Source organism: Littorina saxatilis, linkage group LG16 (genome assembly GCF_037325665.1).
Source record: "Littorina saxatilis isolate snail1 linkage group LG16, US_GU_Lsax_2.0, whole genome shotgun sequence".
Classification (NCBI taxonomy): domain Eukaryota; kingdom Metazoa; phylum Mollusca; class Gastropoda; order Littorinimorpha; family Littorinidae; genus Littorina; species Littorina saxatilis.
In genome coordinates this window covers 8,348,201-8,365,290 of record NC_090260.1, presented here as the reverse complement: position 1 = coordinate 8,365,290, position 17,090 = coordinate 8,348,201, and the positions used below count along the sequence as shown (strand labels likewise).

At 42.9% G+C, this 17,090-nt stretch overlaps 1 protein-coding gene across 2 annotated transcripts in view; it reads left to right on the top strand.

Moving 5' to 3' along the window:
- Nucleotides 1-768: 768 nt before the first annotated feature.
- The window catches only part of LOC138950310 (uncharacterized), a 17,938-nt gene continuing 1,616 nt past the window's right edge, over nucleotides 769-17,090 (top strand). The window contains exons 1-7 of one of the 2 annotated variants that reach the window (XM_070322059.1): nucleotides 769-837; nucleotides 2,368-2,468; nucleotides 3,768-4,024; nucleotides 5,174-5,384; nucleotides 8,040-8,163; nucleotides 11,194-11,414; nucleotides 16,345-16,476. In XM_070322059.1, the coding sequence (XP_070178160.1) occupies nucleotides 2,393-2,468; nucleotides 3,768-4,024; nucleotides 5,174-5,384; nucleotides 8,040-8,163; nucleotides 11,194-11,414; nucleotides 16,345-16,476 (1,021 nt within the window). In that variant the 5' untranslated portion in view covers nucleotides 769-837; nucleotides 2,368-2,392. The remainder of the gene's footprint in view (nucleotides 838-2,367; nucleotides 2,469-3,767; nucleotides 4,025-5,173; nucleotides 5,385-8,039; nucleotides 8,164-11,193; nucleotides 11,415-16,344; nucleotides 16,477-17,090) is intronic. The other variant, XM_070322060.1, reaches the window with a different exon arrangement.

Below are 17,090 nucleotides of genomic sequence, written 5' to 3'. Positions count from 1 at the left end.
ATATAGCTTAATTGGAGAAATATGGATGGGTGACCATCTTTGCCAGTCCATGAAATTACCCACACAAAATCTTCGATGCAGTTGATTATTTGATTGGAAGTATTATGAATTATTAGGGGAGTAAAAACCTGTTTGTATATTTCATTGTTTTGTGGCATACATGTTATGGTGTGAGTTTTCTTCGTCATTGATGCGTGTACTCGGCAGAACTTCATATTTTGTGTGCATTTGTCTAAAATATAAAAACATTTGGACGGCATAATCACGCCCGATAAATAGTTTCAGACAGTTTTTACTATCATAAAGAAATGCATAATACATCCAAACAAACCATCAACTGCATCGACGGTTTCGTGTGTGTGATTTAATTAACTGGCATGTTTCTCCAATCATTGCAACAAAAAGAGGATTATATGAGATACAACCAATTGCGTGATAGGAGAGTGAATGTGGTGGTGGGTGAGGGGGATGAGTGTTTTAGCTGTATCAACTGTTGAGTGAGTATTTAGCTCAGCCAATGGCGTGATAGGAGAGTGAATGTGGTGGTGGGGGAGGGGGACGAGTGTTTTAGCTGTATCAACTGTTGAGTGAGCATTTAGCTCAACCAATGGCGTGACAGGAGAGTGAATGTGGTGGTGGGGGAGGGGGAGGAGTGTTTTAGTTGTAGCAACAGCTGAGCTTAACCAATGGCCTGACAGGAGACGCTACACGCTGAGCTGGCGATGCACGTGATTCGCTGATGGAAAAACCCCACTGTGCAGGGAGATGTAGCTGTATAAATATCTCGGCCCACAGCGACCACATCATCTCTCTTCTTGGAGCCCGGCCTTCTAGTTGGTAAGTGTTCCGTTGCTTAGTATTTAATTTCTCTATATCAGTCTAACACAATCATGTCGACATTAGTTTTGGAAGTTGAATTAATTCTGGATTATTTGTGTCTTTCTTTCTCAATGTTTACGTGTTGTAATGAACTAAACATAGTGAGAGAAAAAAAGCAAAACAAAGTGAGTAATAGGATGGTTAAAATATTGAAGATTTTCTTCTTTAAGCACACCCCAAGTAACGTGCCCACCATTCTCATTGTCGAGTCAGTGTCTGTTTCAGTGCATAGGCTTTACCAGGACATGTCAAAAATCCTTAACTGAAAAAAAGAACAATTCGATTCTACATTGTAATACTTTACCTGATACATTAAACGGAAGAGGAAAGATGTTGTCATGTCATCCACGCATATGATGAAACATTGATTATCGGTGTTATGTCAAACACAAAGTGGATTTCTTCTTCTTCTTCTTTTTCTTCTTCTTCTTCGTTCATGGGCTTAGACTCCCACGTTCACTCGTTTTTTAGCACGAGTGGATTTTTACGTGTATGACCGTTTTTACCCCGCCATTCAGGCAGCATACGCCGATTTCGGGGGAGGCATGCTGGGTATTTTCGTGTTTCTATAACCCACCGAACTCTGACATGGATTACAGGATCTTTTCCGTGCGCACTTGGTCTTGTGCTTGCGTGTACACACGAAGGTGGTTAAGTCACTAGCAGGTCTGCACATAAGTTGACCTGGGAGATCGGACAAATCTCCACTCTTAACCCACCAGGCGGCAGCGACCGGGATTCTAACTCACGACCTCCTGATTAGGAGGCCTACGTCTTACCACCAAGCCACTGCGCCCGTCATATCATTATTGATTTTTGTTAACCACAAACAAAACAAAAGAGCCCAGTATTTGTGTTATCAAAAGTAACATACATTCAAAACAGTGAAAAACACACTAATTACTCTTGTTAAACCAAAAATATTAAAGGACTTTTTAAGAATAATGTTCAAAGGCAAAAGATAGTCATTTTTCATGTTTGTGCCACAAGCTCAATGTTTAACACAATTTAGTATGGCTTTGCACACAGGGCTGCTCGTGACTGTCAGTAATCTGCTTAAGGGAAAGACGTTTTGATTTGCACGTGACTGTCAGTAATCTGCTTAAGGGAAAGACGTTTTGATTTGCACGTGACTGTCAGTAATCTGCTCAAGGGAAAGACGTTTCGGTTTGCACGGGCGTGTTAGCGATTGTTTGGGCCAGTCAGCGTCCCTCATGCACCGAAGCAGATATGTCCAAATTCACTTGTGAAAATTGAAAAACGACCGGCAAATTGAAAAAAAAGAAAATACAAAAGTAAAATATGCGTGACGTCACATGCGTTTGAATCGGACATTTAGGGGGAAAACGTCACTCCAATTTTTGACTTTACAAACGTTATAGTAGTGTTGCATTTACTGTGACGTTATCGAGTGAACACAAATGATAACAGTTGCTCTCCTAGTTAAGGTGATTTGGTGTATTGATTGCATTGCCACTTTGTTGTCAGATCTGATTTGCAGCAAACTTCGAAGATGCCGTTGTCATCAGCCGTGTTCCTACCTCTGGTGCTGTTCGTCAGTGTTGTCACCTTTGAGTTCTCACTGGCAGGTATGATTAACATGGGTTCTCTTTATACCTAACACTCAAGGTGACCCCCAGAAATGCAGCCAATAAAAACAGTGATATCACTGTTGAACGACCTACTTCATATGTGACCCTCCACCACGGAATGAGTCGCATGTCACCTTTGCATGATTTTCATATTTTTACATTTTCCTAAAGAGGTTGTTTATGCTCTATCCAGTGGTGAAAACCGTTTTAGAAAAGAGCGAAAACTGTTTGAGTTATAAGCCTGTGACTAAGGTGAACCTCACACTGTTACCAGACACTCCCAGGACTTATTTTAAGCCTAGCGCAGAACCGCGCGAGGTGACATGCGACTCATTTCGTGGTGGTGGGTCACATATTTGGTGTACAATTACTTGAGATTATCCATGATCAGTTCATAAAGTGGACAATGGGTCTCCCCCATGGAGGATTGCCTTCGTATCATTGGTCAATAGAGCGCATCACTTGCAAGCGTGAGTTAAACACGAAGGGATTCTTTGTTTTAAGTCAGTTTGAGTTCAACGAATTATCTTCATAGTTGGTGCGCATTAGCTTACGTTTTGGTTTACTGGTCTAACACTAGTATACCGACTTTGATCTTCTCTCTAAAATGTGTTCTAAATAACCCCTCCGAACGTTTGCCTGTTTGGGGATTGCCCTGTACCTGGCTGACATTGCTGTCTTCAAGTCACCGATGATGTGGGGGTTATTTTGCCATCTCCGACCTGCAGATATGTTAAATGGAACAAGTCTTCAAGGGTTTAAATCGGGTGCGTTTTGCTACCGCTCAATTATTCAAACCTCGTACCGCTGAGTCTAACCCCAAATTCGTAAACACAATGTTTTGAAAGAGCATACCAGTTAAAGTTGTTGACTAAAGAAATTGACGATTTAATACATTTTAAAAGTAAATGTAGTTAAACCAACAACCATGGTCAACATGTAGCTTCTCCATGTCAACGGTACATGACTGTTCAACCAAATACTTAGAAACAACAACAATGACTGTTCAACATGTAGCTTCTCCATGTCAACGGTACATGACTGTTCAACCAAATACTTAGAAACAACAACAATGACTGTTCAACATGTAGCGTGTCTATGTCAACGGTACATATGACTATAACTAAATGCTGAGAGACAACACGCTTGTCCTTTTCTGTGTTAGGCGTGCATGTGTGAAATAGAGATAAGAGCCATAACAATAAAACAAGATGGTACAGAGGACTTCCAATGTAACTTCAACACAAATTTAGAATGCTTCCATTTCAATATTTTCCTTTCAATGATTTCTCTCAGACGAGAAAGCATGCTCCATTGGACGTCACGGAACACTGACAATGTTCAACCGAGAAACAGCGGACGTGGAGCTTCCATGTAAGTATCGTCTCGCGGACTTCAGGTGCGGGGACTACCGGGTCAAGGTCACTCCAGGCAGCGCGGTAGACCAGGAAGACAGTCACCGTTTCTCCCCGGACACCGTGTGGGTCAAAGTGGTCAACGCTAATACCAGTGAATTCGTGAAGATACGAACCTCAGTGAGACGACTGGACAAGGTTTGGAATGACCATAGACACACATCTGCTAGCCGCACGTTTGCCTAGGGGTTACAAACCGAGTCTCAGTGGATATTCAACAGAATGGTCGAAGTTAGTTGATCATGAACAATTTGAGCTTTAACGAGATATTTCATGACCACGAACTATAAGAACATTACTTTAAATATCCGCTGAAACGAGGTGTGTACGTATTTTATTTACTTTCCTTTTTGAGTCAGGGTTTTGTTTTCTCAAAAAAAGGGAGATTTTTTGCCAAAGCATAATCACTCTGTCAGACTTCTGGCGCAGTTGGGCACGATGATCAAACTTGATGCGCGGTGGTATCGTTATGTCATAATAATTTGATTCTCTTCACACTTCCAAGCAGTTACTTTGGGTTGGACAGAAATCCAGCACACATGTATGATATGATAAGATAAGATTAGATAACGTAAGAAAACTTCAATGTCCATGTTCATTGTACATAAACATGGACATTTGTCTTGTTGCACCTCACTGGCCTACTTATAACACAGAAACAGCGATCAAAACGAATAATCGTACATAAACACAGTTCTAAGAGGAACCGTTACAGTGCGTGCCATTCAAAGGTGTTGAATGTTAGTGTGAATGTGTTTCATCAAGTTCGTATTGCTGTTTACACGAACAAATTTCATTGGTCAGCTAACCTCATTGGAGACGCAATGGTACTTTAAATAGATTTAAATAAATGTAGTTGTCTACTGAGTGGAACAAGTATAGACATGTGGTCGTTTATCGGATAGATATGTAATCATGTTGATGTTGTTTTGTTGTTGTTATGGTGGTGGTAGTGGTGACAGTGGTAATCATGGTGGTGGGGTTGACATTGTTGTTGTTGTTGTTGTTGTTGTTGTTGTTGTTGTTGTTGTTAATGATGATGGCTTTGGTGATTATAATGATGCTTAGTGTTGCGGTTGATGTTGTTTACGACAGGAAATGCATAGTGCTAAACCGATTCTTGTATAATAAGACACGATCTGTTCCCCTCTTTTAGAACGGAAGCTTACGCTTTGATTTTTTAGAAGAACTTTTGTTGAACTTCGTGAGAAACACGCTAATGTGAACGATACTTGCCAATATAAATAATTATGTCCTGATCTAACGCATGCTCTTTCTGCAATCCAGTTTAGCGAACTCAGAACCACCAACCCCTGGCAGGTAAAGGAGGGCTCTAAGAGCGTTGTGGACTTCGCAGACTACGACGAGTCCAGGGCAGCTGCTGTGTTGAGGAAGGACGGAGTCTTCAGCGTGGAGTTCAGCAGTGCGGAACGGAGCGTGGTCGTCACGTGCTCGGACCCAGAGTTTGTCTCGGAGGGACTGCCAGAGTCACTGTGTGGTACGGATATCTGCCTGTTGGCATAGCTGCGGGTTGTGACTATATGTCCCTGTACTTATCTCGTTAACAGTCATGTAAACGTAGCTTTTAAAATGATAAATCTAAGCCGATGATGGCTTGGTTAAAACCTATGAGCAACGTTGTCTTTCTGACTACAAGTAATCAACGCCCTCTTTCTTTCAGTTGTGAGCATCCCGCTGAAAAACGTGCGAGTGAAAAAGAGTCAAAGAAAAGTTTACGCATTTGTTTAAAGATGTGTAAGAAAATGCTTAAAGAACTCTCTCTCTCCCACTCGATCTCGATTTCTCTCTCTCGTTCTCTCTCTCTTGTTCTCTCTCTCTCTCTCTCTCTCTCTCTCTCTCTCTCTCTCTCTCTCTCTCTCTCTCTCTCTCTCTCTCTCTCTCTCTCTCTCTCTCTCTCTCTCTGTCTCTTTCTCAATAAACACATTAACAACATTTAAAAAAAATGTTAATATTAAACATACCAATGAGCACATTCTTTTACACTTTGAAAACAATAAATTAATGCACGAAAATCAAACAGGTTTAACCCCAAACACTCATATGAAACAATGTATTTGACCAATGGCTGACCAATTAACAATAACATGTTCTGTGCTGCTATTTGTTGACTTTACTAAAGCTTTTGACCTAATTGTTTGACAACTAATTCTGGTTACATGTTAAAATCTAAAGTACTTTTTTTTTTAACCAATCACACTCTTGTAAACAAAGGTTTGGAGCACCACAAGGTTCTATGTTTGGTCTGTTACTATTTTTAATCTATTATAACGACCTTCCAATATTTGTAAAATACATGTGCACACTGTGGCAGATGATACTACAATTTATTCCGGTCACCAAGATCCTATTGAAATAGCAAAAAATCCTCCAAGATCCCCCTACTCGATCGCTAGAATTGTCAGAACTAAACCATTTGTCACTGAACCCAAATAAAACTAAATGCATGCGTCTAACCACGAGATAAAAACGACCAAATCTTTCATCTAGATTTCCGACATTGCAAATACGAAATCAAGATGTAACCAAAGTCGAAAGCCATAAAGTCTTGGGAATAACCATTGATAATAACCTGTCTCAGTCACAAAATCAAAACGCTTTGCAAAAGCTCATCTAAAAATATATATAAGGTTTTAAAGATTAAACTGTTTCTAACCCACGCACAAGGAAAGATAGAAATTAATTCTTTTAAAAATACATCTTTTTCCACGCATGATTATAAAAGATTACAGTTTCTTCCTATCAAATTAGGATTTTCCTATAACAAAGGTGTAATAATTAATATATACAATTATGTCAGGGAATGCTTTTTACCTCATTGCTTCAAAGTTACAAAATAAATATATCAATAACATTAAACACATGGATTATTCAAACTCAAAGAATTGACCTGTACAAGTTCAGTCTCTCATATTCGTGGGGCCTTATGTGGAACTCCATTCCTGATGTATTTAAGTCACAAACCAATGAACCAACTTTCAAGACCCTTGTCACACTGTCTCTCTTGCACAACTTGTAAGTACAATTGTTTTGTAGCTGTTACAGTATTAGTACTATCTGATTGTATTGAACCACATGATTCTACACAATGCACAACTTGTAAGTACAATTGTTTTGTAGCTGTTACAGTATTAGTACTATTTGATTGTATCGAACCACATGATTCTACACAATGCACAACTTGTAAGTACAATTGTTTTGTAGCTAATAAAGTATTAGTACTATCTGATTGTATTGAACCACATGATTCTACACAATACATAAAGTATTAGTACTATCTGATTGTATTGAACCACATGATTCTACACAATACATAAAGTATTAGTACTATCTGATTGTATTGAACCACATGATTCTACACAACGCACAACTTGAAAGTACAATTGTTTTGTAGCTGTTAAAGTGTTAGTACTATCTGATTGTATTGAACCACATGATTCTACACAATGCACAACTTGTAAGTACAACTATTTGTAGCTGATAAAGTATTAGTACTATCTGATTGTATTGAACCACATGATTCTACACAATGCACAACTTGTAAGTACAATTATTTTGTAGCTGATAAAGTATTAGTACTCTCTGATTGTATTGAACCACATGATTCTACACAATGCACAACTTGTAAGTACAACTATTTTGTAGCTGATAAAGTATTAGTACTATCTGATTGTATTGAACCACATGATTCTACACAATGCACAACTTGTAAGTACAACTATTTTGTAGCTGATAAAGTATTAGTACTATCTGATTGTATTGAACCACATGATTCTACACAATGCACAACTTGTAAGTACAACTATTTTGTAGCTGTTAAAGTATTAGTACTATCTGATTGTATTGAACCACATGATTCTACACAATGCACAAAGAGCATGTATTAGGCAAACACAAAATGCGTTATAATTTCCCATCATTGCCAATGCATCATATAATGCATTTGAAATGTCTTGTTGATTGCTGGACATGTTGATTATATTGATGTGTTATGTAGTAAGCCGGATAAAGAAAAAGCAGGCTGGCATTGCGATTACTGTCACCCTTGAAATATAAAGTTCCATTCAATTCAATTCAATTCTCTCTCTGACGCCCCACGTTTAAAAACGTGTTCATGTTCTTTCAAATCATGCAGGGGACGAGACAACGACTGACGCCATGAACAATGCGATGACGACCCTCTTTCCGGGGCAAGGGAATATGACGGATGACGCGCTCGTCAGTTACATCGTGCTGAATCACGACAATGTCGTTCAGAGGTAAGTCACAACATTTTATTCAAACATGGCTATTTGCTTTCTAAACTAAACTGGAATGGTCTCATGTAATAATCAAACGTGTCCGCTCAGTATACATCATTTGTACTCGTCTTCTACTCGTCGACGTCAACTAGTAACTGGTTTCGTCTACATTTGCTGTAAATGTTCTTCGTCTGTACAAATTCAGCATAGACAACTGGCATGAAAAGGCCAAGGAAGGGCAAGCGAAAGCGGAATTGTATGTGCTGGTTTCCAGGCAGTAACAGCTGAGTGTGGTGGATCTATTTGCACCAAGGAGAGAAGGACGTGACACACGTTTTAGTCACAGTGAATCGTGCAAGTGTCCAAGTAAATGTGATAACTTAAAGGCAGTTTCAGACACGTAAGCGTTGCGTACACACAAAACACAACGTAGAAAAGTATCAGATATAAGCTTGGACGTACGTGCTTTCTTTTATTAAGGTGACTCTCCGCTGGGACGTAACTTAGTCGGTATCGCGCCGGTGTAACACGAAATTTTTACTCCACGAAAAATTTACTCCTGAGTAAATATTTTGTACGAAATTCTTACTCCGAGTACACCTTTCGTACGAGAAAAGAACTCCACAAGGCACGAAAAAATTACTCCCTCCACGAAATTTTTACTCCCCATTTTTTTTACTTCCAGTAAAAATATCGTATGCAAAAATGGGATGCGGGCGAAGGGATAATGCCAATAAGTGATCTTGCGCACACGAATGTCGCGCTACCCTCCTTCCACCCCTTCCACCACCAAGACTAACAGGGGACAAGGGAGTAAAAATTTCGTACACCTGGCATGGGAAGTTAAATTGCTCGTGTTGGGGTGAAGTAATTTATTCGTTATTTATTCGTCAGGGGAGTAACATTTTTGAACGAAATGTTTACTCGGAACTCACCTGTCCTGGGGAGTAATTTTCTCGTGCAATGGGGGAGTGCTTTTTTCGTAAAGGGAGTAACTTTTTCGTACGAAATGTTTACTCCGGAGTAAAAATCTCGTGGGAGTAATTTTCTCGTGTTACACCGGCCTTAAAACCAGTTAGTTGCTATCGGCGTGGGTTCGAACTCTGTGATTCCAAGAATCAACGTTCGCAAACTCTTTCAGGTGTCCGAACACCACTGTGCGCTACGTGCACACGATAAAGATCCTAAGCTAACAACAACAATCGCAGGACTCGGAAACCACGAATACATGCAGGAAAACATGGGTGGCACAGTTTTGTCGGGAACTTCCTTGTGGAAACTCCTCAAGAACAATACGATATACTCATACATGCATACAATATACAAAATGCAAAAACCCCGTCTGCTACTTGTTGTAGTCCCAGGAGTTGTAAATCTATACATGTCTAGTACGTGTGAGGGTGATGTCATCTCGACACCTACACGTCTTGGCAACACTTGCTGTATTTACTAGGTCAGAACGCGCTTTGAAATCTAAATATATAATTTGGGGGAGGAAGTTCGTTTACACGTTTCAATTTGCTCGCCTTGTCATTCCTCCCAGTAGATATTTAGCGTGATTACAAATACCCTCTCATGCTTTCACATACTGGCACAGGCACCAATCAGCCGCTACTCTCAGGACATGCGCACAGCTCCCTAGCATTCTGTCTATCTGAATGTACTTCGCATTTTCCACATTCCTAGCATTCTGCCTGGCTGAATTTACTTCGCGCTTTCCACATTCCTAGCATTCTGCCTGGCTGAATTTACTTCGCACTTTCCACATTCCTAGCATTCTGTCTGTCTGAATTTACTTTGCACTTTCCACATTCCTAGCATTCTGTCTGTCTGAATTTACTTTGCACTTTCCACATTCCTAGCATTCTGTCTGTCTGAATTTACTTCGTATTTTCCACATTCCTAGCATTCTGCCTGGCTGAATTTACTTCGCACTTTCTACATTCCTAGCATTCTGTCTGTCTGAATGTACTTTGCATTTTCCACATTTCTAGCATTCTGCCTGGCTGAATTTACTTCGCACTTTCCACATTCCTTGCATTCTGCCTGGCTGAATTTACTTCGCACTTTCCACATTCCTAGCATTCTGCCTGGCTGAATTTACTTCGCACTTTCCACATTCCTAGCATCCTGTCTGTCTGAATTTACTTTGCACTTTCCACATTCCTAGCATTCTGCCTGGCTGAATTTACTTCGCACGTTCCCCATTCCTAGCATCCTGTCTGTCTGAATGCACTTCGCACTTTCCCCATTCCTAGCATCCTGTCTGTCTGAATTTACTTCGCACTTTCCACATTCCTAGCATTCTGCCTGGCTGAATTTACTTCGCACTTTCCACATTCCTAGCATTCTGCCTGTCTGAATTTACTTCGCATTTTCCACATTCCTAGCATTCTGCCTGGCTAAATGTACTTCGCACTTTCCACATTCCTAGCATTCTGCCTGTCTAAATTTACTTCGCGCTTTCCACATTCCTAGCATTCTGCCTGGCTGAATTTACTTCGCACTTTCCACATTCCTAGCATTCTGCCTGGCTGAATTTACTTCGCACTTTCTACTTTCCTAGCATTCTGCCTGGCTGAATTTACTTCGCACTTTCCACTTTTTTCCTCGTTTTCTCAAACAGCTTCCTAGCAATCTGCCTGTCTGTGCCTCTCACCATGTTCATCTGCCAGTCTGTGTCTCTCACCATGTTCATCTGCCTGTCTGTGCCTCTCACCATGAGAACAAACCCTTATCATGAAAATACTACTTTCCGCAACTCAGTCATTGCACGCAACACACGCATTACCTCCCTTTAAACATTGTTCAGCAGCATGATATATTATGACCTATTTATCTCCGATCAACCTCACTTCTTGTACAATGTGTTTTCCTACGTACAATGTTAACTTACATTTCCTACTTTATGAATGTGGTTTCTCGCCGTGCATTCTGTACAATATGACACTGGAATAATCCAGTGTATGAATTTAAAGTTACATTTTTCTTTGAACCTTGCTCATGAATGCGATCGGGATGAACATTGCCTTGATGTCGATGTTGCAGTACGACCTGCAAGGACCTGGCCAGCAAATTCACAAGCTGTCAATACAAAGAGCAAGCCGCGATGGAGTGCGTGGCCATCTTTGCTGATCCATCGCAAGCCGAGTGCCTGGCAACGTCAGACACGTCCCTGGCTGGCTACTATTACGACTGTCTGACGTCTGTGTGTGATGGCGACACCTCCGCTGTGGATCCCATGAACAACTACATCAGTGACAACTGCGGTAAGCACTTGTAACTAACACAAATCACTGGCGACTGTTTATTTACACTATAATGTCTAGCATTTTAAGTCAATATAGAATTTATTCTGTAGTAGAAGCAATTCTATTTTTGAATGTTATTATAGAAACACTTAAGACTGAACTGATATTTTGAGACACAGATATGTATCCAGCATTATTACATTCTATGCTTCCCATCATAAAAACAAACTAGGCATATGCGTTTGAGAGCAGGTCTTTCTGATGAGGCTGTTGATTGTAAAACCAATGATATGCCTGAAAAGGCCATTCATTTCCCTACCTTATTCAAACAACAGATTGAATTGACATGACGTAGTGTCTATACAGTGCAAGGGCGGGTCCAGGATCTTAAGGAAGGGGGGGCCCACCCACACTCTTTTGCACAAACATGACGGCGTGAAGCGCCTGAATTGAGGGCATGAAGCGCCTGAATTGAGGGCATGAAGCGCCTGAATTGAGGGCATGAAGCGCCTGAATTGAGGGCAGGAAGCGCCTGAATTGAGGGCAGGAAGCGCCTGAATTGAGGGCATGAAGCGCCTGAATTGAGGGCGTGAAGCGCCTGAATTGAGGGCATGAAGCGCCTGAATTGAGGGCAGGAAGCTCCTGAATTGAGGGCATGAAGCGCCTCAATTGAGGGCGTGAAGCGCCTGAATTGAGGGCATGAAGCGCCTGAATTGAGGGCAGGAAGCGCCTGAATTGAGGGCATGAAGCGCCTGAATTGAGGGCATGAAGTGCCTGAATTGAGGGCGTGAAGCGCCTGAATTGAGGGCATGAAGCGCCTGAATTGAGGGCGTGCAGCGCCTGAATTGAGGGCATGAAGCGCCTAAATTGAGGGCGTGAAGCGCCTGAATTGAGGGCATGAAGCGCCTGAATTGAGGGCATGAAGCGCCTGAATTGAGGGCATGAAGCGCCTGAATTGAGGGCGTGAAGTGATTGAATTGAGGGCATGAAGCGCCTGAATTGAGGGCATGAAGCGCCTGAATTGAGGGCGTGAAGCGCTTGAATTGAGGGCATGAAGCGCCTGAATTGAGGGCATAAAGCGCCTGAATTGAGGGCATGAAGCGCCTGAATTGAGGGCATGAAGCGCCTGAATTGACGGCATGAAGCGCATGAATTGACGGCATTAAGCGCCTGAATTGAGGGCATGAAGTGCCTGAATTGAGGGCAAGAAGCGCCTGAATTGAGGGCGTGTAGCGCCTGAATTGAGGGCATGAAGCGCCTGAATTGAGGGCATGAATCGCCTGAATTGAGGGCGTGAAGCGCCTGAATTGAGGGCATGAAGCGCCTGAATTAAGGGCGTGAATTGAGGGCATGAAGCGCCTGAATTGAGGGCATGAAGCGCCTGAATTGAGGGCATGAAGCGCCTGAATTGAGGGCGTGAAGCGCTTGAATTGAGGGCATGAAGCGCCTGAATTGAGGGCATGAAGCGCCTGAATTGAGGGCGTGAAGCGCTTGAATTGAGGGCATGAAGCGCCTGAATTGAGGGCATAAAGCGCCTGAATTGAGGGCATGAAGCGCCTGAATTGAGGGCATGAAGCGCCTGAATTGACGTCATGAAGCGCCTGAATTGAGGGCATTAAGCGCCTGAATTGAGGGCATGAAGTGCCTGAATTGAGGGCAAGAAGCGCCTGAATTGAGGGCGTGTAGCGCCTGAATTGAGGGCATGAAGCGCCAGAATTGAGGGCATGAATCGCCTGAATTGAGGGCGTGAAGCGCCTGAATTAAGGGTGTGAAGCGCCTGAATTGATGGCATGAAGCGATTGAATTGAGGGCATGAAGCGCCTGAATTGAGGGCGTAAAGTGCCTGAATTGAGGGTGTATGGCGCCTGAATTGAGGGCATGAAGTGCCTGAGCTGAGGGCATGAAGTGCCTGAATTGAGGGCATGAATCGCCTGAATTGAGGGCATGAATCGCCTGAATTGAGGGCATGAAGTGCCTGAATTGAGGGTGTGTAGCGCCTAAATTGAGGGCATGAAGCGCCTGAATTGAGGGCATAAAGTGCCTGAATTGACGGTGTGAAGCGCCTGAATTGAGGGCATGCAGCGCCTGAATTGAGGGCATGAAGCGCCTGAATTGAGGGCATGAAGTGCCTGAATTGAGGGTGTGAAGCACCTGAATTGAGGGCATGAAGCGCCTGAATTGAGGGCATACATCACCTGAATTGAGGGCATGAAGTGCCTGAATTGACGGCATGAAGCGCCTGAATTGAGGGCATGCAGCGCCTGAATTGAGGGCATGAATCGCCTGAATTGAGGGCATGAAGCGCCCGAATTGAGGGCGTGTAGCGCCTGAATTGAGGACATGAAGCGCCTGAATTGAGGGCATGAAGCGCCTGAATTGAGGGCATGAAGTGGGCGGGGATGTAGCTCAGTCGCTAGCGCGCTGGATTTGTATCCAGTTGGCCGCTGTCAGCGTGAGTTCGTCCCCACGTTCAGCGAGAGATTTAATTTTCAGTGTGCAGACTCTCCTCGGTGTCCGAACATCCCCGTGTGTACACGCAAGCACAAGACCAAGTGCGCACGAAAAATATCCTGTAATCCATGTCAGAGTTTCGTGGGTTATAGAAACACGAAAATTACCAGCATGCTTCCTCCGAAAACGGCGTATGGCTGCCTAAATGGCGTGGTAAAAAACGGTCATACACGTAAAATTCCACTCGTGCAAAAAACACGAGTGTACGTGGGAGTTTCAGCCCACGAACGCAGAAGAAGAAGAAGAAGAGGGCATGAAGTGCCTGAATTGAGGGTGTGAAGCGCCTGAATTGAGGGCATGAAGTGCCTGAATTGAGGGTGTGAAGCGCCTGAATTGAGGGCATGAAGCACCTGAATTGAGGGCATGAAGCGCCTGAATTGAGGGCATGAAGCGCCTGAATTAAGGGCATGAAGCGCCTGAATTGAGGGCATGAAGTGCCTGAATTGAGGGTGTGAAGCGCCTGAATTGAGGGCATGAAGCGCCTGAATTGAGGGCATGAAGCGCCTGAATTGAGGGCATGAAGCGCCTGAATTGAGGGCATGAAGCGCCTGAATTGGGGGCATGAAGCGCCTGAATTGAGGGCGTGAAGCGCCTGAATTGAGGGCGTGCAGCGCCTGAATTGAGGGCATGTTTAATATATCGAAGTTTTAAGTCGAATTCTGGAAAGGACAGTTACATTACCCCCTTAACCAGATAAATATGTAGTTGTACTTAACAACGTCAGATGCAGCTGTCACAAACTTGAACATGAATCAGGAAGAAAAAGTGATGTTGATCGGGAAGATAGGCTATGCAGATGTTGTGACATGAATTCATTGGGTAATGAATTTCATTTTAAATTCGAATGTCCAGAATTCAATGCAGATTACATACATCCCTCCAAAGTATATATGTACTCTATGTTTTCTCTTTGTTAGTTAGTGTCTGGAAGCAAGGCTGTAAGCTTGACACGTGAAACTTGTGAGCGCGCGCATCATTCGGAACGTAATTTCCAGGATGCCATTTCCAGGGCCCCAACGTGTCAGAAGTTCGACTCGTCTGGTCGCTGAAGGTTCATTCCATGCGGGAATAGTGGGGGCGATCGTGTTAATATTTGCTTTTCATTAAAGACTGCCTCGATCGCTTCACACACTGACACAACTAGACGAGTCGTATCGCTGAGAGCTCAGTTCTGTTGTACTTTGTAGGGGTAAGACAATGCATTGGCCCTTCTTCAGTCTCTGCAAGCAAGAGTCGCATCGCACGTGAAGAAGCTGAATTGACCTTGCACTGCTTTTTAATCGTGTGTCTTGCTTTCGATCACGTTAAAATGACAGGGAGACTACTGCGTCAACCTTCACAGCAGGTTATGCAGTTATTATTTAGTAGTATTATTATATGCAATTTATGTCGCGCACATATCTCAATTCAAGGCGATTCAAGGCGCAGGGATTTATTTATGCCGTGTGAGATGGAATTTTATTTGTTTTACACAATATACTATCACGCACTCACATCGGCCAGCAAACCTCAAGCCAAATTAAGGCGAGCATTCACCTTTCACGGCCTATCATTCCAAGTCACACGGGTATTTGGTGGACATTTTTATCTATGCCTATACAATTTTGCCAGGAAAGACCATTTTTTGTCAATCGTGGGATCTTTAACGTGCACACCCCAATGTAGTGTACACGAAGGGACCTCGGTTTTTCGTCTCATCCGAAAGACTAGCACTTGAACCCACCACCTAGGTTAGGAAAGGGGAGAGAAAATTACTAACGCCCTGACCCAGGGTCGAACTCGCAACCTCTCGCTTCCTAGGCAAGTGTGTTTACCACTCGGCCACATTGGCCTTAGATAGCGCGAGCTAATTATGGCCGACACCTGTGAATGGGCGGTTCTGGTGAGGTTATGCCCCTGGATGGTAACTGGCGCCACCTCGCGGCAAGATCACACGAGAAAGGAAAAAAACCTTGCATTGGTCCCAAATAGCATAACGGTTTGGTAACAGTTCGTGTGTAAGTCGTGCATTTTATACGGTAAAAGACAATGGTCGGTTCTGGTGAGGTTATGCCCCTTCTTTCTTTCGGCTGGTAACTGGCGCCACCTCGCGGCAAGATCACAGGAGTTGTCTCGCGTTATCACCCCAGAAGCGCTCATTGTAGAGTTCTGTTTGCGATAGGGTCTGGCTGCTGCGGTCTGCTTGTATGTTCTTGGTTTCCTTTGCGTAACGTTTTTATAGGGCTTAGAAACTAGCTCTAACATTCTCAGTCCTGTTTGATTGGGCTTCGCCTCCAAAGGTGATTGTTGTGTTACGGCACTCGCTTACATTAAAGTAACGTTTTCAGCTTCTTTTTTTTGAAATGGAGCGACCCTAGTTCCCAAGCGACAGGACAGTAACGTTATGAAAATCAAATAATTCTCAAATAAAAATACATGGCGTGTGTGTGTTGTTCAGGACCATGGCTGGAAAAATCATGTGACTCTGACGGTGACTGCCCTGACGGCATCAACGCTACGTGTTTCGAGGGCAAGTGTCTGTGTACTCCCGGATACTACTACTCCAATGGACAGGACGTCTGTGTGGACGGTGAGTGTTTGTGGTGGATGTGTTTTGCTGGGTGGATTGCTTTCGAGGACGTTAAAGTAAACTTGGCCAACACATTATTGCGACACATGTCACACGCAAATTAAAGCATTATTATCCCGTTAGGAAATTGATTGATACAAACACTGCCAAAGTTTGCATGTAAGCACTGACGCACATTCGCTTGGCCTGTAAACACGCTTGCTATGTTTAGGACGATTACTGCGCCACGACTAGCACATCCACGCCATAGGTTACACGCACATGACACTTGGGCAATACCTGTATCAAATATTTGTCTCTAAACATGAAACTTGGGCAATACCTGTATCAAATAATTGTCTCTAAACATGAAACTTGGGCAATACCTGTATCAAATATTTGTCTCTAAACATGAAACTTGGGCAATACCTGTATCAAATATTTGTCTCTAAACATGAAACTTGGGCAATACCTGTATCAAATATTTGTCTCTAAACATGAAACTTGGGCAATACCTGTATTAAATATTTGTCTCTAAACATGAACAGTTATGTATGTTTTTGGGACACAAACTGTACACTCCTATGAAGGGTTTGAAACTTGTTCGGAACATTGCGTCCCATCTGAAAGTGTCA